The sequence below is a fragment of the Pteropus medius genome, unplaced genomic scaffold (genome assembly GCF_902729225.1).
Source record: "Pteropus medius unplaced genomic scaffold, Ma_sr-lr_union100, whole genome shotgun sequence".
In the NCBI taxonomy this organism is placed as follows: Eukaryota; Metazoa; Chordata; class Mammalia; order Chiroptera; family Pteropodidae; genus Pteropus; species Pteropus medius.
In genome coordinates this window covers 6,248,529-6,275,952 of record NW_024342471.1, presented here as the reverse complement: position 1 = coordinate 6,275,952, position 27,424 = coordinate 6,248,529, and the positions used below count along the sequence as shown (strand labels likewise).

The 27,424-nt window shown below is 52.2% G+C and overlaps 1 protein-coding gene across 1 annotated transcript; it reads right to left on the bottom strand.

Moving 5' to 3' along the window:
* Positions 1 to 4,738: 4,738 nt before the first annotated feature.
* Positions 4,739 to 19,264, bottom strand: MYLK2 (myosin light chain kinase 2). Its single transcript, XM_039864029.1, has 13 exons — positions 19,193 to 19,264; positions 18,541 to 18,714; positions 17,118 to 17,475; positions 15,912 to 16,210; positions 14,186 to 14,291; positions 13,501 to 13,594; positions 11,201 to 11,310; positions 10,976 to 11,117; positions 7,775 to 7,845; positions 7,524 to 7,652; positions 6,806 to 6,958; positions 6,524 to 6,656; positions 4,739 to 5,537 (listed from the first exon to the last, which is right to left on the bottom strand). The coding sequence occupies exons 1-13, from the start codon at positions 19,242 to 19,244 to the stop codon at positions 5,457 to 5,459; spliced, it is 1,902 nt and encodes a 633-aa protein (XP_039719963.1). The 5' UTR covers positions 19,245 to 19,264; the 3' UTR covers positions 4,739 to 5,456.
* Positions 19,265 to 27,424: the final 8,160 nt, after the last annotated feature.

Here is a 27,424-nt window from a genome sequence, read left to right as displayed (position 1 = left end):
TCAGGAAGCCCTGATCTTTCTTGGATACAAATGAAAGGCTGATCCTCCTGCTGCTAGTTAAGGAGTTAAGACAACTCCTTAATGAGTGTCTTTCCACCTCTAGGCCTTTGCATTTGCTGTTTGCTCCACCTGGAATGTTCACTCCCCACTGGCTGACTTCGCCACAGCCAGAGATCAAGTTAAATATCCCCTCCTCAGAGAAGCCTTCTCTTCTCCAGATCTGATTAGAGACACCCTAAATTACTTTCCTCTGAACCCTATTTGTTTCCTCTACCAGCACCTGTTGTAATGTGGAATTATGCATTTTTGTGTGTATTCGCTTTTTATTGTGCCTCTACCTTGGAAGCCTCAGGGGTCAGGGATTGGGTCTGCTTTGCTCATGGTATCCACTTTCCTAACCTGGTGACCAGTACACAGCAGATGCTCAATAAAGGTTTGTTGAGTGGATGAGTGGCATCATGGTCACCCATTCAACCATTTGCTGTGGATAAAATCTCAGAGAACCTCCCCGGGGCTCCCTGGCCCACTCCAAGCAAAAGCTCAAGTCCGCAGGGGCCTGTGTGATCTGGCTTCGTCTTGGCTTCTTGCCCTCCCCTCACTCCAAACAGCCTTCACACTTGCTATTCTTTCTGCCTGGAACAGTCTTCCACCAATCCCCACAGGGCTCACTCCTTCATGCCCTCACATCCTCAGACAAGCCGTCTTGGACGACTGCATCCCCATCGGCCCCACTAATGCATTCTAAATTCATTATTGCCCCTCAGAGTTCTCCCCGACTCAAATGAAGTTTCATGAGGCCAGAAATTTTTGTCAGTTGGCTGCTTGTTCCCCAAACCTAGGACAGTATCTGGATCAGCAGGGGCTGGAGAAATAGTTGTGGGATGAACATAAGGTCAGCAGCCTGTGTCAGCTGCCCTATCTATGCATCTCACGTAACCGTTGCATTGGCTCTGGGAGACAGATACCTTTACTACTCTGTTTCACAGATAGGAATCTGAGGCTCAGAGAAAGCAAATAACTAGGACGGAACCCCATTCTGTCTGACCTGCCCCCAGTCTCTATCACCAGCCTGTCCCCTGAGAGGTCCGTGCAGTCTCTCTCCTCTTGTCCCCACAGTTCTCACAGCCTCTTAAGCAGATATGGCCCAGCCTCCCTCGGGTCTCCCTGCCGCCAATCGCTCCCACTCACTGAGCTCCCTGGTTGCAGGGGTCCTTCTGAACCACAGATTTGACCATGCCCCTCCTTTGCTTAAAACTTTTCCCTGGCTCCCTATTGCCCCAATCCAGCCTGGCATTTGAGGCCCTGCCAACTTCCCCTGACTTATTCCCTGCTTCGTCATATGCAAAAGCCCTGCTGAAAGGCTCCAAGACAAGCTTGATCTCAGCATCAAGTCTTTGGATGTGAAACTTGTCCCTCCGCTTGGAATGCACTCTTCAGCTGATCTAGAGAAACCCTGCTCCTATTTGCTCTCAGCTTGGCTGTCATTCCCACTGGAGAGAAGAGAATATGTGTGTCTTCTTCCATGCCCTTCCAGCTTCACTGTCAACCCCAGAGGCTGTGAACTCCCCAAGGGTGGGGACCATGACTAATTCATCTCCAGGCTCTTGCTTAGGGCCAGGCCCAGAGCAGGCACTCAACAAATAGCTATGAAGTGATGGGATGTGTCTGAACCCAGACTGCTGGCTTTGCATCCTGACTCCACTATTTACTGGCTGAGAAGCCATGGATTTGTCCATAAACTCCCTGTGCCTCAGTTTCCTCATCTGTGCAATGCTGGTCATGAAAATACCTGCGAATAGGGTGGGGATGAAATGAGTTCATACATGGAATCACTTTGTACAGTCCTGGTGCTCAATAAATAATACCCATTAGAGTATTAGGAAGGAAGGAACAGGTGGTGGGAGGCCGCACTCGTGGGAGCTTGATCCAGGTGGGCATATCGTTCAGCAGACAGTGCTGGCTGCTTCACATCCTCAAGGTTCAGCTGTCACTAGCTGAATCTTTTCCCATCACTACCCTGTTGGATCAAAGGTGGCCAGTGGAATTCGAGGCCATTGGACACAGACAGGAAAAGGCAGCATCACCAACCCTGGTGTAATCCAAACCAGATGCAGCCTCAGACCCATGGGGTGGTCACTGTGGGCTTGGCCAAGGCCCAGAGGCAGGAAATAGCCTTGGAGGAACGCTTTCTGGGCTGGGACCAGCCAGGAGGAGCTGTCCCATTGTGGCTGTTAACCCTGTTTAGCCCAAAAGGGGGGCCCAGGACACTAGGCAGGGGAGGCTCGTGGTCCTGGCCCCATGAGGCACAGAGCACCTTGCAGGGAAAGTCACAGCATCAACATCATGATGGGCATCATGCAGGAGGAGCCCACACCCCAGGCACCATGACGGCAGGGCACGCCAAGCAAGGGGCAGGGGTACACTCACAGCCTGGCATCTGGGATTTATAGAACCCCAGGCCTAGAGTTTTGGTCCAAACCAGGTGAGGGTTCACTCCTTCCATCAGCGTGACTCCCAGGGTGAAAAAGCCCCATCCCCTGCCTGCGGCTGCTGGAGATGAGAGCTCTAGTGAAAGTGAGGGGGCTGGGGCCCAGGCCCGCAGAGAGGCAGAGACTCAGCCCCACATCGGGGGCTGCCACCCCAGCTTTTTTCTATGTGTGCTCTGTGGCCCTTGGAGAGAGCAAAATCTCTCTGAATCCCCATTTCCCCATCCATATTGTTACCTCTAGGGACCAGGGGAGGCCCCAAGGAGGTCCTGAATGAATCAAAAAGAGCTTTTGAAGATGTGCTCCTGGAGGGGGATGGGGTAACGGCAGTGATCAGCCCTGATCCACGGTTCTGGGTGGGCTTCCTGCCCGGGACATGTTAATTTGCTGTGTGGTCTTGAGCAAGTCACTATCCCTCTCTTGTGAAATACAGTGAATGAAGTCCCCAATCCCATATCTCAATTGTCACAATGGCCCTAGGAACGGCAGAGGAGAGCAAAGCTGAGGTAGTCATTTTCATATTACAGAGGAGGAAACTGAGGCTTGTGTTCTAGTCGGGAGTCCTGGGTTCTAGTCCCAGCTGTTACTGTCCCTGCTGAGGGGGGCTTTCCTCGTTTTGGCCTTGGTTTCCCCAGCTGGATCCAGGTCCTGAATCTCTGCTCTCACTGGACCTCATTTCCTCCTCCCCACACCCCGGCAGTGAGTCATCCCTCATCATCATGCTGTGTGGCCAAGGCTCAGCCTGGGTGGGGGCCAGCGAGGCCAAGAAACTCAGAGGAAACCACAGGCCTGGTCCAGCTGGCAGGTGGCAGGCGGGCGGGCAGGCAGGAATCCACGGCCGTGGGGGCCTTGTCCATAAGCACCAAGAACCCGAACCGGGCTCCCCAGGCTCCTTAAGCCCTGCCTGGAAGCCCCACCAGGTTCAGACCCTGAGTCACCTGCCCCGTGTGGCACTTGCTGCAGCAGGACTCGGCACTTACCCGCTGGAAGAGAGGAGGAGTGGCGGTAAGGACCCTGGCCTCACCCTCCAGGCCAATTTCATGGATGCAGGGGAGGGATGAGATGAACTGTCATGGTCTTGAACTGTGGCCAAGACTGAGAGTCTCAGGAGGCAGGCAGCGTAGCAGTTAAAAGCAAGGACTCTGGGCCTAAACTGGCTACAAATTCTGTCTCTGCCACTGACTAACTATAACACCCTGAGCAAGTGGCTTACCCTCCATGGGGCTTGGCTTCCACATCTGAGAAATGGACACAACACAGTGCCCACTATGTACGGTCACTGTGAGCTGCCAACGTGATCATGAACACACGGAGCTGGACCAGGGCCGGCACCCAGCAGGTGCTCAATGCAGTGAACTGCTGTCACTGCTATTCCTACTGGAACCGATAGATATGCCCCCAGCAGGCAGACCAGCTGCCCCACTGAGGCCAGTCCCACTTCTGACAGTTGTCCTCACAGCCTCAAAGGCTGTACCCTATTAGGGTTAAGCTCTTGCCCTGCCCCTCTAGCAGGTGGAGCCCCCTCCTCCGAACTGCAGGCCTGGGGTGAGGCGGGTTGTAGTCCAGCAGAGAACAGCTCTCTCCTGAGGCTTTCTGGGAGTCTCCCATCACTGTGGGCCCAGCAAAGACCCTGCCTTCTGCTTATACCTTGTTCTGGTGAGAAGCAGGGTGGGCTCATGGGCAGAGCCCTGGCTCTAGGAGACAGAAGAGTTCATTTCATGCCCCAGCTTCTGACTCATCGAGTAGCCTTCAAGTTCCTTCCCCTCTATGAGACTTAGTTTCCCCTCTGTAATAGCAATAATAATCATATCTACCTCATGACCTTTCTGTGACGAGTAAACGAGTTAATATACATACGAGCGCTCAAGCAGAGCCAGGCACACAGTAATCATCCAATAAATGTTAGCTAGTGCTGTAACCTCTCACAGTTGATGAAACTGAGGCACAAAGTAGGGAAGCCATTTCCCCAGATCATGCACTGGGAAATCTGGCTCCCGAGGTTGTCCTGGTGACTACCACACTGTGAAGTGACTGATGTCACTAAAGTCCTTGGCACACAGTAGCTCTCAATGAACGGTGGTTATATGCGACTTTACCCAAGTGAGTGCAGAGGGAAGGAGGCCACATCCAACCTGTACATTTATTTACAAGGCACGAGCTGAGAGCAGGTTGGGGGCTGGCCTTCTCACTCCTCTTAGGCCTGCTGACCCCATCATCTGAGGCCATGCGTGACCTCTGGGATGGGGGCCTGGAGTGGCTGAGTCAAGCCAGCTTGGCCCTCAGGCATGCTCGGGGGTGGTCTCCCGTGTCCCCCAGTCCCCTCCCCTTCCCCTCATCCAGGCCTGGCGTCCTCTCTCTCACACCAAGTTCCTGTGTGTTGGTGGTCACAAAGAAGGTGGGCGGGGGCTGGGCTGGGCCAGATGGAGTGCACTAGGCCTTATCTGTTGGGAGTGGGGAGGCGGGTGGGGACATGGAGGTCTTCTTTCACAAAGCCGGCTCTGTCTCCCCTGACAGCTGGGCCTCAGGAATCGGCTTTGCTGCCTTCCTGCCCCACCAGGAGCCTCCCATCCACAACCACAGGAGCCCCACACACTGGGACCCCAGCCCTCCCACTTTAGCTAGGAGCAAGACCAGGCCAGGGATGCCCAGGTGGGGCCAAGCAGGGGTCACCAGGGCAGCAGTTCCAAGAGGGGGAGCCTGGGAGGACGCACGTCTGGACTATGGCTGATGGGCTGCAGCGCTGTCTGGGAAGGCGTTAGCAGGATGGATTCAGACCACATTCGAGGCAGCGCATGTCGGGGAAGCAGTCGCTGCAAGGAGGCATGGGGAGCCCCGAGCCTCCCAGCCTGGTACAGCCTTGTCCTAGCCAGCCCACCCTGGGCTAGCCCATCTGCTCTGGCCTTCTGGGCTGTGTGGCCTCAGCCCTGACCCACCGTGTGGCTGTGTCCAGGCTTCAGCCACTCCCGGGGCTCAGACCCCCAGAGCCATCAATGCCCCTGAGCTGCTGATCTTCTTGAAGCGGTTGGCAGCGCTGACGGCAATGAAGTTTCTCTGGGGGATGAGGAAGAGAGGGGTCCCAGTCAGCGTCAGGGCAAGGGAGAAGCTGTGGACCACTGAGTATCTCCTAAGGTCCCCTTCACTCCAGGAGGGCCGGATGCCAGGGAGGGTGCAGTGCCCAAAATGGCCACAGGAGGCACCATGGCATTGCATCTTCCAGGATTCCTTCATTCAACAGATTTGTCAGCCAGACCTGAATACTGCTCTGCTCAAAATACTCCAATGGGTCCTATTTCACTCCAAGTAAAAGATAAACCCCTCACCATGGCCCACGAGTCCCTCCATATGCGGCCTCCTGCTCTTCTCCAACCTCTCTCTCCCACTCTCGTGCTCATTCCACCCCAACCGTACTGGCTTCCTACCTGTTCCTCACACTTGCCAGCCACGCTTCTGCCTCAGGGCCTTTGCACTAGTTGTTCCCTCTGCCAGGGACACTCTTCCCCCGGGATCGCACCGCTCACGTCTCACCTCCTTCAAGACTTTGCGCACTTGCTCCTTCTCAGAGAGCCCTCCCTGACCACCTACTTAGAAGTACAAGCTCTCCTCTGGCACCCCTGACCATCTTTATTTTTTTCTAGAGCCCTTTCTTAACCCCTTTTAAAAACTCTCCATCCCCTACCAAAAGTAAGTCCACAAAGACTGAAATCCCTGTCTCCTTTATCCATTGGTGTATCCCCAGTGCCTAGTAGTAGAGGCTCAATAAACATTTGTAAAATGAAGGGAGGAAGCCTGTGTTGAAGTCAGAGACCTTTTCCTGAGCTGAGCCCCAGATGGACGCCCCTCCTAAGGGTGGAGGAGGTGGGCGGAGGGTCAAGAACCAGCCCAGGACAAAGGGAGAAAAGTCAACTCTGTTTTCCAGACAAGGCCAGCCCTGGTCAACAGAACCTGCCAAAGCAGGGCTGGTGGGGCCTGGGATCTGGTGCCAGGAGCTCTTCCTGCCTTGCAGCCCTTCCCTCCCCCAACCCCCAGCCCAGCAGTACCTTCCAGCGCCTCTTCATGAGGTATTTCTTAAGCAAGATCTGGGACTTGAGGCGTCGATTACAGCGCTTGGCTTTCTCTGCCAGGTTGTTGAGCCAGGGGTGGGCGAGACACTGGGCAGCGCTCATGCGGGCCCTGTGGGGAGGGGGCAGCATGGCAAGGGTGGGTGACATGCCCATGAGGCACCAGAGTCCAGCTGGCCTCCAAGCCCAGTTCCCACCCTGCCTGTGCATGCATGCACTGGGCTCTCACACACAGGGTTCACATCCTACGGTGAACCTCACCCCTGGTCCTTGACGATGAGGTTGGAGACAAAGTCTTTGGCCTCATCTGACACAGCCTCGAAGGTCTCCTCATCAAAGTACCAGTTCCCAGATAGAACATTGTTTAGGGTCTCTGTGTCATCATCTCCCAGGAAGGGGGAGAGGCCGCTCAATCTGGAGGGAGGGGATGGCAGGGGGCAAGGAGGTGAGACTGGAGATGCTGAGTCACCTTTGGGGGTTTGGGGGGGGTGGGGGCAGAACCTAGGAGGCAGCACCATGTGCTGAAAAGACCCCCAGCCTCTCGAGTGGGACAGACCTGAGTTTGAATCTGGCTGGGTGACCTTGGGCAAGTCACTTCCCCTCTCTGAGCCTCACTCTTCTCATCTGTAAAATGGGCATAATCATCCCAGCTTCCCAGGGTTACAGTGAAGAAGAGGAACAGTGAATGCACAGAAAATGTCCACTACCCCTCTGCCCCCACCCTGGTTCACCAGAGATCTGCTGTCCAGAGCCCTGGGCTGGGATACTGTGCCTTTAGGGGCCTTGGTTTCTCCCTCTATACAGTGGGTACAAAGTTCCCCTTTCCTGGTTCTCCCTAGCACTCCCAACCCCCAGCAAACCCCTGACTGAGCAAGTGGTGATGTGGGACCACCTCACCAGAACCCCAAGGACAATCTTAGCCTCAGCTGCCCACCCAGGTGCCCCAACCCCAGGAACATCATGCTCCCTCGGGGCTCACAGCATGTAGGTGATGACCCCCATGCTCCACATGTCTGTCTTATCGGAGATTTGGTCGTAATTCACCACCTCAGGTGACAGGAACTCTGGGGTCCCAAAATTCACCTTCAGCTTCTCGTTGGGGTTATACCTAGGAGTGAGACCAAGAGCTCAGAACACAGATCCCAGCCCATTTACAGGTACCTCCACCCTTGCCTTGCCCCCTGCCCTCCTCAGAGGCTTGCCTTGCCCTCCCCACCCCCTAGGCGGTACCTCCGTGCCAGGCCGAAGTCAATGATCTTCACCAAATGGCCTGTGGTGTTGACGCACAGGATGTTCTCTGGCTGAGGAGAAGGGGTGGCCTGGATTGGCCTCTGACCTGGCTCACCCTCCCTCCCCTTCCAGGTCCACCCACATCTCAGGCTCCCTGAGCCAGAGGCCCAGGCTGCCAGAATGGGCAGCCCATCCAAGACCCTCAGACCCGCCTGCTCCAGGCACAGATGAAGATCCCAAGGGCCCGAGAGGGACTCAGAGAAGACCTCGTAGCACAAGGCTTCTGGCTGGGTTCAGGTGGGATTTCCCTTCATTTAGGGCCATGAAAGAACAACAATGTTCCAGCAATTCCAAGGATGGCGAAACAAGCCTTCAGAGGATAGTACCCTGGGCAGGAGGCCCATCCAGGGCCACCAGGTACATAGAACTCCAGAGACCAGAGAAAGAAAACACCATCTCAGGGCTCTCGGAGGAAGCCTCTTGGGAACAGAGGGGCTTCACGCTGCTTCCGGCATGCTCTGCGATGTGCCACGCTTATCTCCCCAGTTAGGGAGGACAGTAACACCTATAAAACGTCAGGCCCTGTGTCCATCCATCACTTTCCATGTGTTAACTCATCAATCTTCCCAACAGCTCTATGAAGCAGAGATTGTCACCATCCATCCTCATTTCACAATTGAGAAAACTAAAGCTCAGACACAGAAGTGACTTGACCGTAGTCACCTAGCAAGTAAGTGATGGAGCCAGGACTAGACCTCAGGACTGTCTGACTCTAGCAGAGGTCTCCTGACATCAGTCTGCCTGCCGCTGGGCAACAGGGACCCACAGTGAACTCTACAGAGTGGGGGCTGGGGCAGACAGGACACTTGTGGGTTGGCTCTTCCAGGATAAGAATCATCTTCTCCCAGCCCTCTTGCTCTCCACCCTCAGTGTCTAGCAAGTGGGTGCTCAGCCGAGGCTCCCAGAATCCTGTGCTCCAAGCACAGGTTAGCATATGAATGAAGTTACTGCGAGGCTAGTCCCTCCCCACTCTGGACCTCCATCTCTTCTTCATATAACACAAGGACATGGGACAAATCTGAGGTTACAGGGCAGAAACATTTTAAGTAGTTAACAATGGTTAAAAGGCAGGAGATTTTACAAGAAAACCCTGATATCCTGATTGTCAGGACCTCCTGAAACACCAGAAGCCCCGGCCACACAGCCACGCGTTGCTTGAGTGAGTTGCCTCTGACCCCTGAGTCTGGGCAAAGGTCCTCCAGTTCCCCCAGGCCTCCACTGCCCCAACATACCCTTTAATTCGGTTCTGTTACTCATCTGGGCTCTGTGGGCATTTGATTGGAGGCCCTTAACAACATGCTTCCTGAAGGCCCTTTTCCAACTGATGCATTCACTCGGAGCAGGACACTAATGGCTTTAATAGCTCGACCTGGTGTCCCACCAAAATGGGGGGAAAAAAAAGGTCCCGGGGTACAATTATTTGGGGAAACGAGACAGACTCAGATCTGTTGGAGGACACGAGACTTCCCGAGAAGCCCCGGCCTGGGAAATGGTTCACCCAACTTATTTGACAGTGATTGACAGTGATACCCTTTTTTGATGAAAAACTTATCGCTATCCTGAATAAAACATGTTTTAGGATACAGACTTAAGGCTGAGCTTCTTCCCAGAGCATTGCATTTTCATTGGGGACCCTGCTCTACCCTAAAGAGATTGACTTTTCTTGGGGAATGGCAGGCCTCCAATGCCATAGTGCTGTCCAAAAACTCAGGGGTCACCCTTCCTTTCTTTCCTTCCCTCCTCCTCCCTTACCCCAACCCAAACCATCAGCAATCAGAATGGCTCTGCTTTCAGAACCATCCGTGCCTGGCCACTTCCCATCCCTCATCGCCTCTGGTTCCTGCTCCACCATCTCTCTCCTGGCTTATTACAACAGCCTCCTCAATTCCCTCTGCCATCTTGGCCCTATTGAAACCCATCTCTTTACATCCCCACTTCCTCCCTTGTCAGTGGGGATGACAGAAGCACACCTGCTCCAGTGGGTTGTTGGGAGGGGCGCTCACTCTGGGCTGCAGGATAGGTGTGGCCAGCAGCAGCAGCAGCCCCCTGGCCCGCTTCAGACCTCTAACACTCTGGCCTTTGCCGGCTTCTCCAATTTCACCTTGTACGTCTCCTGGTTAATTTCACGTACTTTGTCATAACACTTTTAACAGTTTAAAATGATCTATTTATGGGTGTCTGTTTCCCTCACTAACAGGCAGGCTCCTCGGGATGGGGTGGGCCCTTCGCCATCCCTAACGCCTGTGCCCCCCGCAACAGCACACTAGTTTCTATCAAAAGAACGAATGCAAGAACTGTCAACCTCGGCGATGGGTGCCAACCCACCTCAGTGTGCACATTTCATCTCCATTCGCCTTGCCACTTATCCCACGAACATTAACACCTGCCGTAAGGTGGGGAACAGCCGGCACTCATGCGGCTCCGACCTGCTCCACACCACGGCCCACGTCAGTGAGCTCCAGAGCTCCAGGCAGATACTACCAGCTGATTATAAAATCTATCGCTCCCCCTTTTTAGTTGCTAGGTGCAAGGTACCGAGCAAGGTCAGAAGAGGGATATAAATATTCTTTCATTAGACAATTTTGTTAGAGCCTACCACATGTGTATTGCTGCAATGACATTATACTTATTAATTTGTTTGGCTGACTCCCCTTTTGGAACGTAAGCTCACAAAGGCAGACATTTTGATCTAGTTTGTTCACCCTGGATCTCCACCACCGAGAACACTGCCTGGCATGTAGTCGGCCCTCAACAAATATTTGTTAAATAAATGAATAAACACTCAAAGTGCCTCTCAGGGCTCAGCACAAAGGTAGGTGCTTTTGCAACACTTATTAGTAAGTTCTGTGTAGGAGGCACTGAGCTTGGGGTTCGCAGGGCTGCAAAAGACCCTTTCAACAAGTACTTAGGACTAGACTAGAAACTCCTGAAGGCTGGGACCATTTTTGTCCTCTGTTCTCTGTACCCTGACTCCCGATATTTAGTAAGTGCTCAATAAACCCTTTCTGAATCTGTAGATGGCAGGATGGATGGAGGAAGAACAGGAGGAATGGGAGGATGGAGGGATGGCTGGTTGCAAGACTGATTTCAAGTGGTCGGATGCTGCTCCTGACCCCTCCCAGGAGGCCCCAGCCCCAATACCTTGAGGTCCAGGTGCAGAACCCTCATCTTGTGCATGAAGAGGATCCCATCGCAGATCTGCCTGACAAACACCATGGTGTCCACCTCGGTCAGCTGATAATCCTCATCCACAATCCTCTCGAAGAGCTCGCCGCCCTCGATGCTGCGTGCACAGACCCCTCTACAGGCTGCTTCTGGGCCTCTGACACCCCCACCCGGCCCCCTGCCCCCACTGCTGACACTCACTACTCCATGAACAGGATGATCTCATGCGAGGTCTCAATGGCCGCATACAGCTGGATCAGATTACGGTGGTTTAGCTGATTCATAACCTCTATCTCAAGCATCACCATTTCCTGGGAAACCAAGAAGTCAGGAGCACATCTAAGCATCATCACTGTCTGCTCTCCACCCTCCATACCCACGCCCTTCACAAGACCTTGCCTGGACCACTGCCCAGCCTCCTCCTCGCTGGCCTCCTTGCCTCTCACCTCTCCCCACCCCCAACCCTATGTCCTCACCACCCCCAACCCTATGTCCTCACCACCCCCAGTCATTCCTGCTGGGACACCATTCCTTTGCTGATCTTTCTCTCCTCCTCCTGACTGAACAATGGGATGCCCGAGGGCCCAGTCCTCCTTGCTCATCACTCCCCTCCCTATTCTCTCCCTGGGCATTCCCCTCAAGCCCTATGACTTGACATTCCATCCGAATGTGATTGATCTCCAAATACATATCTTTGCCTCTGAGCGTTCCCCTGAACTCCAGACACCTATATCTCCAACCACCCAACTGCCTTTTCATTTAGATGTCTAATAGGCATCTCAAATCTATTATGTCCAAAATTAAACCCTTGATACCATCCTTTCTCCACAATTGAGTTGCCCTCAGCAAAAGGAAATCACTCTTCACCCAGGTGTGCAGGACTGAAAGTTAGGAGCGATCTCAGACTCCTCTCTTATTCTTGCTTCCTCACACCCCACATCCCATCCGTCAGTAAATCCTTTGACTCTACCTACAAACTAGATTACAAATCCAATAATTTTTCACCTCCTCCACCACTGCCTTCCTAGCCTAAGCTGCTATTATTTGTCACTTTTAGAAAGTTTACAAGCCATTGCAAGCCATCGGTAGCTTGAAATCAGCTATGGTAAAAATATTTATGCCATGGAAATCGGCAAATGCTACAAATCAGGTCTCTCCCTTAAACATCCCCCTCCTGCCCCACCCAGAGAACTGTATCAACGCCCAAACTGTTCCATTTCTCCTGTTATTCCATTCCTTCATTCACACCTCACCTTATGTACATGCCTCAGAGAGGTCTAACCTCGCCCAGCTATCTGAACAGCATCCATTGGCTCCATGTTTGCTGTCCCTTACCTGATTTTATTTTCCTTCCTAGCATTTCTCAGTTCCTGACACTATGCTTTTTGTTTTGTTTTGTTTTGTTTTGTTTTGTAGCTGTCTGTTTCTCTTCTCTAGCATGTCAGCCCATGAGGGCCGGGATTTTTTGAGTTCCCTGCTGTGTCCCCAGCACCTTGCACAGTGAAAATTACTCAATAATTAATTAAGCAATAGCTGCCTCCAATTAATTTACACAGCACATATGTATTGAATATCCACGCTGAGCCAGGTCCATGATAGAGGCCTGGGGACCTACAGTCAAAACTATGGATCCAGGGTGAAGTGGAAGAGACAGAGTCATATAGAAAATACATGCCTTCCAAATGTGCTTGGAGCTGCGATGGGAGTTCAGGGCTACAGCACTCTGGAGCTGCTTCTCAGACTTTCTGGGCTCCAGGCCTCTGAATGTGCTGTGGTCTCACTTCTTAGCTCTTTCTTCCTCAACTCAGAGGTCCTCAGCAGGCACCTGCTATCTCCAGTGCTCAGGTCTTTCTTCCCACAGTCCCCTGTGCTTGAAACTCTCTTCCCTGACTTCTCCACTGGAAAACAGCTCCTCCTCCTTCACAGCCCCTCCTTTGTCCCCTTCTTACTGCCTCCACCCTAACTTTCCTAAGTTACAGCTCACCGCACCAAGTGGCTAGGTTGTCATTACGCCTCACACACCGAACTACCTCAGTACATGTGAACCTCTGCCCATATTCATTCATTCATTCATTCATTCAACAAGCCCTACTCTCGGCCTGCTCTGAACCACGTCTGGGCTGGGTGCCGGAGGCAGAGATCTAGACCAGGCCTGTTTCACCTTGGTGTTCCCTGAGGGTGGGGACCACATTTGCTTCATTTCAGGACCTCCAGTGCCCAGTACAGGGCCTGGCCCAGAGCCTTCACTCATCAGTGTTTGCCGAATTGAACTGAACAGAGTGCATGAATATTCTGTGCCTAGAAGGGGAAGTCACCAGGATAGGTTCACTACCTGAGGCATCTGGTTCATGGTTAGGGGCATCGGGCCTCTGTGGCAGGACTGTCTGTCTGTCCGTCTGGTGCAGACACATGGGTGGAGGGAGGTGAGAGGCTCCCACTCCAAGGATCCTCTGCCCCTTTGGATAGCCAACACTCCACACACACACACACACACACACTACCTTGTCTTTGGGTGTCTGTTTCTTGATGACCTTAGCTGCCAGCTTGAGGCCTGTGGCTTTCTCTGTGCAGGTACAGACTGCTCCAAATTTACCGCTGGAGAGAGAAGAGGTTGGGAGTTAGGGGGTTCCCAAGGGCACATGGCTGGGAGCCTTGTGCTCTGTTCTCATCTGGATCCCCTGTGAGATGGGAATGTTCGCCCCAGCCAATCCTGACTCCCTATTGAAGCTCTACTGCAGGGATAATGACTGAACTACATAAACCATGGGCATAGGAAGGACAGGCTTATCTGAAGGGTGGCCCCTGAGGTAACAACTCACAGGCTTGTGTCAGGTAGTGGCCCTGGGACTCTGGGCCCCAGGGGAGGGCACCTTCGGGGTTTTTTACAAAGCAGGAATCACCCTGAGGGGGTCAGTGTGGTGCCTGAAACTGAGACAGGAAAATACTGCGTGCTTCCTATGGGGAATGCTGAATAACCAATGGTGTGTGTGTGAGCGACAGTGACATGAGTATACATCGGCCACGTGACAACTTGTACAAGACAGGTGTGACTACTAGAGACAACTGTGTCCACGTGGGTCATATTCAATGCAGTGTGGCTGGTCCTTGCATGGGGAACTTGTGAGGCCCCAGGGAATTCGATGCTCTCCTGCCCATGGGCCAGGGGTTCGGGGTCCCAGCTCTCACCCGCCCAGCGTCTCCTTGGAGTTCATGCTGAACTGACTATTGACGTTCCCGGTTCTCAGCTCCACGATGCGGTGGGAGAAGGGGGCAGGGGGTGGTGGGCAATCGTCTGGAGAAGCAGAGCAGAGCCATCACAGTCAGTACCAAGAGCTCCTGTGGATCCACCCTGGCACCACCCTCTCCTGCCTGGCCTGGGCCCATCCTGGGAAATTCATTGAGTGACACCTTGGTGGACAGCTGGCTCCAGGACAGGGGCTAGGGAGCTCAGTTTCCAATTTCATCTCTGCCACACAGTGGCCTTGGGAGGCCTCTGCTTCTGATAGAGAGGGGCTCAGCTGCTCCTGGCATAACAATGGGGCCGGCTGATTGGAATTCTCTGACCCTCCCACATTATAAGGCATGAAGATTCCACCCCTAGCTATCTTCACTGCCATTGGGGAAAAAAAAAAAGCAACTATAACGGTGAGTGCCAGATAGGGGTTACTATGTCTGATGGCATAGATGATGGGCCCTTCCTACCACCCTCTCTAATTACACCACAAGCTGGCTCGACATCTGAAATGGGTGTCCAACCTGGGTATAGCCCAGGGACCCGGGCGAGGAGCCGGGGAGAGGGAGGGAAGGAGGCAGGGACGGCGAAGTTTGGTAGGGAAAGGCTGCCACCTAGTGACAACCACAAGGAACAGCTTGCCTTGGCCGTCAACAGGCTGAATCATCGGGAATGGAAACCTCTTTATAAATAGCAAGAGGCGGCAGGGAAGCCAGGCTGGTGATAAATCAGACAGCCCTTAGAGGTTGTTCAGGTCCCGTCACCTTAAGGATTTGATTTCTGGGAGGGGCAGAGGTCTCGGCGGCTGCTCGGGGGAAGAGGCACGGCTCCTGGCTGCCGCCCAGCCGCCAGGCCCTCCCGCCCTGGCTGGGTGGCACTGTGCCGCTCACCAGGCAGGTTGGCGGGTCTCCCAGGGCACCTCGGCCTGGAGGGGGGTTGTCAGGACATTCTGGGCTCTCCTGACCCCATCTCACCCCAACCCCCAGCCCTGCCGCACCCCTGCCCAAGCCCTTTCCCTGTTCACCTAGCTGCCAAGCTCACGCATGCTCAGTGGCTCCCTCCAGCCCGCTGAATAAACCACAGCTCTTCTGATCATCAGTCAGTTACAGCCGCTTCACAATCCTGCCCCATCTCACGTGCCTAGCTTCCTTTGTCACTGCTCTCACACATAGATACCTGTGTTCCTCAGCTCATGAACCCTCTATAGCTCCCATGACCCTCCCCACCTCGTCCAGGATGTATGTAGTTTGACTACCAAAGCCTGGCATTCGAACCCTTCTACAGAGGGACTTCGAATTCCACTTCCCAGAGTGTTGATGTTGCTCCTGTAACCTGCCTAACTTTTTTCAAAACCCATTTTGGCCAAAGTAGAAGGAAGTCAAAAGTGAGCTCTGCAGTCAGGCTGTCCTGGCAGGTTCAAATCCTGTCCTAGCTATGGATTTTGGGGCACTCACTCCATTTCCTTTTTTTGAGCCTGTTTCCCCATCTATCAAAAGGGACTGGGAACTCGTGCTTCCTGAAGTTGTGTGGTGCTTAAATGAATCCGCCTGGGTGAGGCATAGCTCAGAGCAGTTCAGTCCTCTAAACCGGGAGACATGGGGAGCCCCCTTCCCTCCTCCCTCAGCCCAGGAAGCCCCAGACCCAGTTCATTCCCCCACCCCAAGCCCGCCCCTGGCCTACCCAAAATCTGGAAGCAGTCCTCCTCCCTGGCTGTGAGACAGAGGTCCTGCCCCACCTCCAAGCTCTCTGAGGGCACAGCCTGGAACTCGAATCCCCTGGAGATGTCCCCTTGCACCTTAGCCTGGTCAGCCTGGCCTGAAGCCTTCTCTCCTGCTTCCTTCCGGCTGCCTTCCAGGATGTTCTTCTCTCCTGCTGCCTTGGCTGGCCCAGGTTCCATGGGGTCGGGGGTCATGGGCACCCCTTCAAAGATGAGCTCTGATGCCTCATTTGGGGGCTTCTGGGCCAGCAGCTTCTCAGGGCTAGAAGGTGAGAACACAGAGGTGACGCCCTTAGCAGCCACAGCTCTGCCGTGGCCTCCAGCAGGTCTCAATGCTTCCAGAGCCTCATCTGTAATCTGGAGCTAAACAACCCTGCCCTCCCACCACAAATGCATGGGGTAATGCATCCAAATTCACTTTATACAAAATCCAGGGATGTTAATAATACCATAAATATCTATGGTCATTATCTTGACTATCAACACACTAATACATCATTCAAAACTATTAATAGGATTGTTGATATGGTTAGTTATTATGTGGATGTAATTAGGGAGATTACGTAGCTCTTGATTCATAAAAACTGTTCCAATGCAATTGCTATTGATACATAATTCAAATTAACATAATGTTATTATAATTTATAATATATCAATGACCTCATTAATATGATTAGCACTTAGGTAATTATAACTGATTGCATAAGACTGGTGCTTTATTATGAAAAGTATTAGTAAGTTATGAAGCTATTAGTAAAGATTTACCAATCTAGTTATTAGTCATCTTTCCATATTATACTGATAATTACATTAAGAAAAGGGGTTATCCTTTCCTCCTGACATCTTGGCCCCGCCCTCAGCTAGACTCAAGTTCATGGAGTAAGGGGAACTCTGGACCCCAGGTGCCTAGGGAAAAGGAGTTCTGCCTAGGTGGTCTCTGAGGACCTCTTCTGCCTGACATTCCTGGCTTCTATGAACGGTCACAAAGTCCTGGTTTCTGGTAGGGGACAAGAAGGTAGGGCCAATGCCCAAGACAAAGGGAGCTGAACATCGAAACTACCAAATCCAGCATGGGATGTAAAGAGCAATTCCCAGGAACAAAGAGCTCTACATGACTCCTGGAGACAGAGCCCAGGACCCCTCCCCACTCCCAGGCAGGGGGCATTCACCTGGAAATGACGGCAGGACAGCTGGGGCTGTGCAGAAAGGCAGGGGAGCCCCTCCTGGCCACTGCTTGGTCTTCTGCTGCCTTCTCCTTTCTTGCCTTGAGCTCTCCGGGGTCCTGGCTTTCCGAGGTCCCCTGCTCTTTGTTGGGCTTCTTGACAGCGGCTTCTGCTGTTAAGGTCGGCTGTGGTAGGGCTGCTGGCTGCCCTGCACTGCCCTCCGCAGGCCCCCTACCCAGGTTGCTTTCTCCCTCTGGGCCCTGGCTGCTAGTTAAGGGTTGGGCAAGGGTGTTATCCCCTTTCTCTGGGGCAGGGGCTTTGGCACCTTTCTTCAGGATGGGTGGACCAGATTCTTTCTTGGGGTCTGGGCAGCCAGATTTTTTCTTTGGGTCTGAGATGCCAGGTTCTTTCTTTGGGTCTGAGGGACCAGTTTCTTTCTTTGAGTCTGGGGGGCCAGATTCTTTCTTTTGGGCCTGCTGAGGGGCCAGATTTTTTTCTCTTTTTGGGTCTGGGGCTGTGTCTTTGAGGCCCATGGGACCAGATTCTTTTTCTCGAGTCTGGGGGCTGATTTTTTCTTTGAGTGTGAGGTGCCAGGTTCTTTCTTTTGGGTCTTGGGGACCAGTTTCTTTCTTGGGTCTGAGGGACCAGTTTCTTTCTTTGAGTCTGGGGATCTCAGTTTCTTTTCTTTGAGTCTGGGGACCAGTTTCTTTTTGAGTCTGGGGACTCAGTTTTGGGTCTGAGGGACCAGTTTCTCTTTGGGTCCAATGGATTTCTTTTTGGGCCTGGGGGCTGGTTTTTCTTTGTCTGGGGCTAGGCTCCTTTTGAGTCTGAGGGACCAGCTTTTCTTTGAGCCTGGGGAAACATGAATTTTTCTTTGGGTGTGAGGGGTGCCAGGTTCTTTGGGTCTGAGGGACCAGTTTCTTTCTTTGAGTCTGGGGGCCAGATCTTTTTCGGCCTGGGGGCCAGGTTTTTCTTTGGGTCTGAGGTGCCAGGTTCTTTCTAGTCTGAGGGACCAGTTTCTTTCTTTGAGTCTGGGGGCCAGGATTCTTTTTCGGGCCTAGCTGTGGCTTTTTCTTGGGTCTGAGGTGCCAGGTTCTTTCTTTGAGTCTGGAGGGCCAGATTTTATCTTGGCCTGAGGGCCAGTTCTTTCTTTGATCTGGGGGCCAGGTCTTTCTTAGGGCCTGGGGGCCCAGATTCTTCTTTTAGTCCTTAGTTTAGCCAAATTTTCCTTTGGTCTGTGACGATTCTTCTTATCCAAATATTCTTGAGCCTGGGGACCAGGTTCTTTTTGGAGTCTGGGGCTTTGTGTTCTTTCTTTTGTCTGGGGGTCCAGGTTCCCATCTTTAGGTCTCTGAGTCTGCACTTTTCTTGAGCCTGGGGGGTCCAGCTTCCTTGTTTTGGGTCTGAGATTCAGGTTCTATCTTTGGGCCTGGGGAGCCAGTTTCTTTCTTTGAGTCTGGGGGGCCAGATTCTTTCTCGGGGTCTGGGAAAACAGGTTCTTTCTCTGGGTCTGGAGGGCCAAGTTCTTTCTCTGGGTTTGGGGGGTCAAGATCTTTCTCTGTAGCTGGGAGGTCTTCGCCTGCTGCACCTTTGGGTGCCTTGTCTGCAGAGAAGGTGAGACACCAGTCAGGATCTATCCTCACCCCCCTCCTTCCCCAGTGAGGCTGGCCAGAGGCCCGCTCTGAGCCCAAGACCCCACCCAGGCAACAGTTTGCAAATGCTTGTCCCCCTGAGCTTCTGGGGCCACTTGATGGGCTCTAAAGATGAGCTGTCAGAATCTTGGAGGCCTATATGGGAGGCTTCTGATCCTCTGGGGAGCCTGAATGCCCCCCATCTCTTGCCCAATGTTTAGGTGCCATCCATGGGGGCTTTATATTTTCCCAGTCTCTCCCGGAAGGGATCCATGTAGGCCCTTGACCCAGCTCAAACCTACCCAGAGATCATTCTGATTTCTGGGTCCCCCACGCTGCTCCATACAAAGAGGCCTCAGGCACAGAACTCCCACTGAGGGAGCGGCCCAACCCTGGATTCAAACACCCCTTCCCAAGCTCCTCCCTCCGTCTTCTGCCCCAGCTTGGCACCTGTTGATGAGTTCTGGATTCCCAGCTCGGCTGCTCCATTTTCTGTCGCCATGAGGTAGTGAGGCGTGTGCTTCTGCTTGTCTAACTCAAATCTTTCCAGCTGCAGAAAGAAGCATGAGGTGTGTCAGGCTGTCGAATTCCTTCTCTTTTCAAGCCGAGAGGAGACCAGGGCCAGCTGATTGAGGGGGAAAGAGGTACCTGGAGCAGAGAGGGGCAACCTGGTGGCCGTCCGTTTTGCAGCAGCTGCCCAGGAGCAGTCCTGGGGCAGTTGTAAGGGATTGGGCCGGGTGGGCAGAGGCGGAGGCAGGGGCGCAGGCAGGGTAGGCGGGGACGGAGGAGAGGATCTCTTACACCAGGGGCCATGCAGCTCGGACTGCCACCACCTGTCACTCTTGGCCCCTGTTCAGAGGACACGGCATTCTTCCCACGGACTAACTGGGGGGGCGGGGGTGGGGTGTGGGGGGCAAAGTGGTGTTGGAACAAGCAGGAAGAAAAAAGGAGGGGGTACCTGGGGCCCCAGGGGAGCAGGCTTTTCCCAGGCCTTGACTTGGGATCAAGGAGGGGGCCTAGAAAAAAAGGGGCTCTCAGGCAGGGCTGAAGGGAAAAACTATGCCCAGTCTGGGTGTTGGCTCTTTCCACCTGCATGACACATCTCCCAGGGTCCCCAGGAAACCTACTTAGAGCCACGTAGACCCAGAAATAATCACCCTGACCCCAATGCCCAGCTCTGCATCCATGAGCCCTGCCCCTGGCAACCAGACCTACTTGGAGCATCTTTGGGTAAGAAATTGTCTCAGGCGCACTTGCTCAACATGCCAATGGGCTTGAAAGCCTTTTCTTTTGAAAATGTCTTTTTCCCGGGCTCCTGGGGAGTTGGAGGCTGCCCCAAGAGACTATGGGTGATGCTTAGTGCTTCAGTGCTGCTCCCCTGAGCTGCTCCAGGTCTCTCCAAGGACCTGCCTGGAAGGAGGGGGCTGATGGAGAGTCTTTTCCAAGGATCCTCCATCACACAGTGCCCCAGGGGCCACTCCAGACGAGGTGTTCGGGCTGAGATGAGGTGAGGTGTGATCCAAAGGGCTTTCCATCACCCAGAAGCCGTCTGCCCTGAGCCTTTCTCTGAAAACTAGCCAAGCCAAGTGTGGTGGAAATAGCTGTAGAGTGGGTGTCTGGGTTCAGGTCCCAACTGTAGCAAGCCTCAGCCCCTCTAACTGTCAAATGGAGGAGAGAACCCCCTGCCCTCAGATGGGAAAAAGCGGGGGAATGACTTGAGAATGCAACATGTCTAAACAATGGGAAATTATGTCGCAGCTGTAAAAAAGATCGAGGAAGTTGTGAATAAACTGATATGAAGCAAACTCCAAAGTAGAAAGAGAAGAGAGAGAGAGAGAGGAAGAGAGAGAGAAATAGAAAATGAAGGAAAGGAAGAAAATGAAGGAAGGAAGGAAGGAAGGAAGGAAGGAAGGAAGGAAGGAAGGAAGGAAGGGAAGCTAAGACAGAATAGAATGTAATGAGTACGCTATTATTTGGGCAAAAGGGAGGTAAAATATATAATATTTAGCATAACCATATATGTAATAATACATAAATTTTTACTTTATACACATAAGAATTTTTTTGGCAGGATAAGCAAGCAATAGGCCCAGAGGTAGGAGGAAGGCAAATGCCTACTCTTTAACTTTTAATTTGAATTATGAACTATGTGAACTGATTACTATTCAAAATGAGCAATTCTTTTTTCTGTAAGCAAATGTTGAGGAGGTTGGTAGAGGCTGGCAAAAACCAGAATCGGAGCTCCTTCCCCAGGCTTGACCATTTTTGTTCTGCCTGGTCCACCCTCCTGACCTGGCCCTCCCATCCTCCATTTCTCTCTGTCAAGGTCCAATTGACAGCCTGCCTCTTCTAAGAAGCAAAAATAACAACTAATGCCTATCTAGTTAGTACTCGCCACGTGTGCCAGGCTTCGTTCTAAGTGCTCTTGTGTAGATTCACTGATGTGATCTTCAGAACAAACCAGTGAGGTAGGTACAACTATAGGGAAACTGGGGTGCAAAGAGGTTAAGTAACTTACCTATAGCCACCTGGCTTGTAAGGGACTGAGCTGGGATCTGAACCCAGGCTCTCCGAAGGGAAGGGAGCTCCCATTTTTTGAGTACCTGCTATTGTTAGCTTTATCCATATTGTCTTAAAACATCATCTTGATAATAACGCTGTGGGGAGCTTTCATCTTATTTTCTAGTTAGCGACAGGATCAAAAGAATGAGTAACTTGCCCAAAGTCTGAGTAACTTGACCAGAGTTGCTCCACAAGGAAGGGAGTTGAACCAGAAATATCCTTCTTCACAGCCCAAAGTCCTCTTTCTACTGTAAAATTTCCCAGCCTCTCTGGGGTCCCCCTACTCCTCTCTGGGGTTTCATAGCATTCTGAAGGTTGAAATGCTTCCTGTCCATGCCTATTATTGGAAGCCCCTGGCCCTATTTGGTCATCTCCACAGCATGTTCTGGTTTAGCTTGAAATGTTGGCTCCCTCTCCTCCGGCCTCCTTCAACTCCAAGTTGACCTCACTATTGACACTGTCTGGGAGCCCCTCGAGGGCAGGGGCTGTATGACATTCAATTCACGTGCATTCCTGGCACAAAGGGTACTTGCCAGTGTTTGATGAATGACTAGCAAGGATCCAAACAAGGTTTGCAGGTTACTCTGCTATGATGGCCCCTGCTGACACCCTCTTGTTATTTGTGTGATTGTCAATACAACTCATTGAGTGAGTGCCCACTAAGGGCCAGGACTGATTCTGCCAAAGGCTTCACCCCAGCTCATTGGATCCTTGCAAGGGACTCAAGGGACCAAACAAACTCCAGGGGACCATTTTAGTGGTGAAGAAACTGATGCTGAGAGAGAGTAAGAGGCTTGTTCCTAAAGTAATGCAGCAATTAAGTAGCCAGCTTCAAATTCCCCAGATTCATATCGAAAGCCATCTACCGATGAGACCAAAATCCAGGCCAGGACAACAACGTAAGTGGCTTGATTTGCTGCCTTTGTCACTGTTTTATTTCCCGAATAAGAACTAGCATTTCTTGAACTCATGTAAATAGGCCAGACCCTGGGTAAGCAACTCTGTGAATGCCTTCCATTTAATTCTGACGATATGGGTAGTGGTTAGCTCTGTCAGTGGAGCTGAGACTAATAACAGGCCTGGGCAAATGCCTTTTCTGTTTCCTCATCTCTAGGACAAGCACCTTCCTCACAGGGGTAGGTATACAAGGGCATTCTGAACAACCTCTCCATAGTAAATGCTTTATAAATGTCAGCTATCTCTACCCCATTTCACAGATGTGATAGGAAAACTGGGTCACAGAACAAACTCGCAGAGTTGGGTTTGAACCAAGGCTCAGCTCATCACTACTCTGTCCTATGGCCTCTCTCCTGGGGTGGCTGGGAGCATTTAGTGAGCACATATATCAGAGTGCTTGGCACAGTACCCGTGGCACTGTGGGGTACGTTGTAGGCACACCGGGTAGAGGGCTCAGCCGTCCCTGCAGGCTTCTCCGTGGTCCCTCCTGCTGGGATGAGAGACTGCCTTGATTTTGGGTCCACGGGATTGCCTCAGCTTGCTTGCCACCCTGGCTGAGCTCAGCTTGGCTAGCTGCTCCTGGGAGTCCCCAGGCTTCTGCTCAGTGCTCCCTTGGAGGCACAAGGGTGGGGCACAGGAAACTTCCTCCACCCAGCTGGAGGCTGCCAGAGCTCCTGCCCACCCTTTAGAAGGGGCTTTCCTGCCCTGCACCAGCAGCGCAGGCTCCCTCAATGCCTCTACAGGGGCAGGGCCAGAAGTGGACAATGCCAGGACCAATTAAACTCGCCAGGGGAATTAAGGTCAGCAGGATGCAATTATGCCTGTTGGATTTAACAAGGCAAGTGGGAAGGTATCTCCAGCCAGAGTTCACGGCTCCTTAGGCCTCTTGCCCTGGATGGCTCTGCACTTCGGAAGACTGGGCTCCCAGGCTCACCCATTCCTGAGAGGATTCCTTGGGAGTGGAGGGGTTAACTCCAGCCAGGAACTGCTTCCCTGGCTCAGAGGAGGAAATTGATCCAGCCAAGAGGCTTTTAAAATGACCTGCTCAGAGGAGACATTTCCCGGCCTGACCCTCTCCCTGCTCGCGGTGATGGAAAATCTGGGGAGTTGAGCAATGACCTTTCTGATTCCAAAGAGAGCAGCCAAGTCCCCTCACAACTTTTCTTTGGTTCTGGATTGGGTGCCACTCAGGGCCGTTTTCACCAGTTCTCTCCCACCTGGGGCCTCTGAGCCCGGGGCCTTGGCAGTGCCTCTCAGGCCTCTGGGAAAGCCTGCAATCAGGCTGCTGTCCTTATAGCAGACTCTCTTCTAGGCTGGTAAGCAGAGCTCTGTGGACACTCTGTGTGGCCAATTGGACATAGATTTCTCTGGAAGCTCAAACAACACACTGTTCTGTCCCAGAATTATAGAGCTTTATTGCTAAGATTATTTACTGAGTGCTCTTCTCTCTGGCAAGGACTAAACTGGTCACTTTAGGGACAGAGAGATGGAGTTGCAGAAAAGCTATAGAATCACCACATAGTGCATTTTAGGTGAAAAAAAACGATTGTAAAATCATTCATGAAATGGGATCTTTTTTTGTTAAAAATAATTATAGAGAAACTGTCAGAGGGATAGAAATATATATATTAGCAGGTGTGGAAGTACAAATGGTTTTTATTCTTTGGATTTTGCAGATTTTTTTGAAATGACCATTGGTTAACTGAGATTAATAAATAATTCAAAACATTAATGTGGACACTGATTTCTACAATTCAAGACAGAAAATGATCAGAGCTATAAATGAAATATAAGACACCGTGAGATTTCAGAGGAAGGAACTATGATCAAGGATGACTTCTCAGCCAAAGGCACAGCTAGCTCAGGCTTTCTCAGTACCCAGGCCCCAGAGTTTGCTTAAAATGAAGCCTCCTTGGCAGGGGGCCCTAGGAATCTGTCTCTGTCACCTGCATTTCAGGTGGTTCCCGTGTCAGAGGGCCAGCTTTGATGCACTCCTGATAGCAGCCCGCTGGTGCAGCCGGTGGTGATTTCAGGACACATATCCTTCTAGAGGCCTCTGGGCTATGCTTCTCAACCCCAATACACAGAAGGAACGTCTCGAGAGCTTTCATAACTCCCAAAGCCTGGGCCCCTCCTGAGCTCAGAGCAGTTCAATCGGATTGTTTGGAGGTGGGGCCCCAGCTATGGGTATTTTTTAAATCTCCCCAGAAGATTTAGATGCGCAGTCAGGGTTGAGAGCCACGGCTCTGAGGCTCTCCTGAGGCCGGGGCGTCACTTCGTTTCCCTGGAATAGCCCCAAGTTAGGGTAAAGCAGTGCACACGGTGGGGGCTCCACCTTGACTTGTATGGACTGTGTGCGCTGTCCCAGAATCTGGGGCTCTGGGGTATGCAGACACCAGCTCAGAACACACAGGAACCATAGCAGTCAGCTCTGTATCCCAGGGCCCCTGTACGAAAGGTGCTGCTGTTAACAGTAATAGCTGCTCGTATTTGCTGTGTGTTTTACCATGTGCCAGACACAGACATGAGCTCCTTTAATTTCATAGCAACTTTACAAGGTAGGTACTATTATCTCTCCCATATCCAAGTGGAAACTGAGGCACAGAGGAGTAACGCCCAAGGTTTAAGAGGTATTAAATTCTGGGGCCAGAATTTAAACCCAAGCCATCTGGCTCAGAGGCCTCGCACTTATTACTCTGTACCACAAAGTAAATGCCCATTGAAAAATAAATTCATGAGTGAAGAAGACTGTCACTCACCAATCTGGTAGCCCCAGGGCCTGACAGTAGGTGCTCTGTAAATGCTGGTGAATAAATGCTCCTACTTTAGTAGGGCCCTGGGACCACGGGCACCCAAGACCAGCCCCTCCACTCTTTCTCCCTCTCCCCCGTCTCAGCCCAACTTCCCTGCAGCATAAACAGCGAAGTCAAAAATAGCCATCTAATGACGTCAGGGGAACAAGGTCATCTGAAAATTGCCCACAGCCACTGGATACCTTCCTATAGGATCAAGTAGCAGGAGGGTACCCCAGGCTGGTGCAGCTGTTCCAAGAACAGGAAATGTCCCAGGAGCAGACTTGGAAGCACTAAGGCAGGCAGGCCTGGTGGGGGTGGGGGACAGACACAAACACATGGAAGAGGAGAAGCAAGACCTAAGAGCGGAGTAGGGACCCGAGAGTTGAGAGTAATTCGACTTTCATCTGCACCAGAAGTCCCTCCATTCACATGATCCCAGGAAATGGCTCAAAAAGCGGGGAAGGCGTGTTCTGTCCTGTTGCACAGGCCGGCTTCCCCGCCCACCAGGGTGCTATTTATAACACTTCAGGTCCGTTTGCTAAACTGAGTTACCATAAGAACCAGGGGATGTGTGGCAAACTGAGCGGTTGCTGGGAGAAGAGGCCCTGTGTGGGATGCTGCAGGTGCCCAAAAGAAGGATGAGGAGTGGGCCGAGCGAAACACCTCCTGGCTGCAGGCGCTTGGCATTCTGACCACCTTGGCGATCACTCAGGCCTGCTGAGGCTTGTGACTTAACTGACTGGCAGCTACCACATCCCCGACAGGAACCCAAGCATCCAGCACAGCCTGAGGAGATGCCTGCTGTGTGAAACTGAGGAGGACCTGTCTTTGGCCTCTGGGAAGCTTAGCTGGAGGTTCCCACAGCAAGGTCAAGAGTTCAGCGCAGGCCCCAGCCCGAACAGCCACCTTCACAAAGAAACTTGCTCTTAAGTCTGAGTTGCTGGCCCTGGAGGGTGACAGAAACAATCTCTTCTTCACCCAAGGTTCTCTGATCAAGTCACTCAATGCTAAAATGAGCCAGGAGAGCACAAACGCCCATGTGGCCTCCTCTCTGAGAAGTCTCCCCGTTCCTTTTGCTGGTTGGTAACTAGCAGCTGCTGGCCCTGTCCTGTTACCTTTGGGTAAACAGCAGGGGCTTCTGGAAAGCCCTGGCGACAGAGAACCCCCACCCGCTACAGCCAACTCTACTCAGATGCAACTGATGTGGTAGGAAGGGCACTTGAGGACAGAGAGGCCTGAATTCAAATTCTGACTTCACCACTTAACTAGCATTGTAAGTTTTGGAAACTTAACTTTGAGCCTCAGTTTCCTCTTCTGTCATATGACTTGCTGGAAGGACATAGGGAAAAGCATTCTTCCCTCCATCTTCAGTCCAGTTATAAAGTCTTGGTTAAGGAGATAGATACTTACTTGACAAACTCAGTAGCTCTCTTGCGTAACATGAACAGTCTGCACAAAGGGACTCCCTAGGGAGCTATGGAGGAAAGAGGTGTTCTTCCCCTTTGGACTGGCTCGTTTGGCTGGGCACTGAGGGCCACAGGAGAGAACGGCTGCTGGCTCCCTGACCCAGAGACCTGCAGGTCCCTCTCCTGGTGCAGTGGTCCTCACACTTGGGCATGCCTCACAGTTCCCTGGAGGGCTTGTTAAAACATACAATGCTAGGCCTCATGTCCAGAGTGTGGGGGGTGGGTCTGGAGTGGGGCTGGAGAATTTGCATTTCTAGTCCCAGTTATGCTGATTTGCTGGTCCACAGACCACACTCTGAGGACCACTGTCCCGGCCAAGGTGCTGAGCTTCCAGCCTGCCAATCCCTACTCATTGTCATGAGGCTTCTGGGTAGGTCGGAGGGTTTGGGTACTTGTGTGAGGAAAACAAAAACATTCAGACCCCACTGTCAGTACAGCTAATGTTTCAAGGGGAGGAAGATGCATAAAATGTTAAGCTGTTTAGTGACAAAGGGTGGGTACTGGCAATCTCTCCCCACTTCTGCTTGCTCTGTGTTGCTTCCTGTATTCATTTTCTATTCTGCAGTAACAAATTACGAGGAAAAAAAAAGCTAACGAGCAAATAAGGCTCAGTGAACCAGTGTAGGCACCAACCTCCAGCCAGTAAGAATGAGATTTCTACAGGCTCAATTCAAATCCCTCACCCTCTTGGCTTGCACACACTCCCATGTAGCCTCCTCCTGGGACTCTCCCTGCTCCTTTCCCTGGCTGTTAACTAGCCGCTGCTGGCCCTGTCCTGTTGCTTTGAATAAACAGCAGGGTCTTCTGGCAACCCCTGGCGACACATACCCACTGACAATTAATACTGAATAATTCAATCGACATGCTCACAGACACAAAACCAGAAGCCACTCTCCCAATTC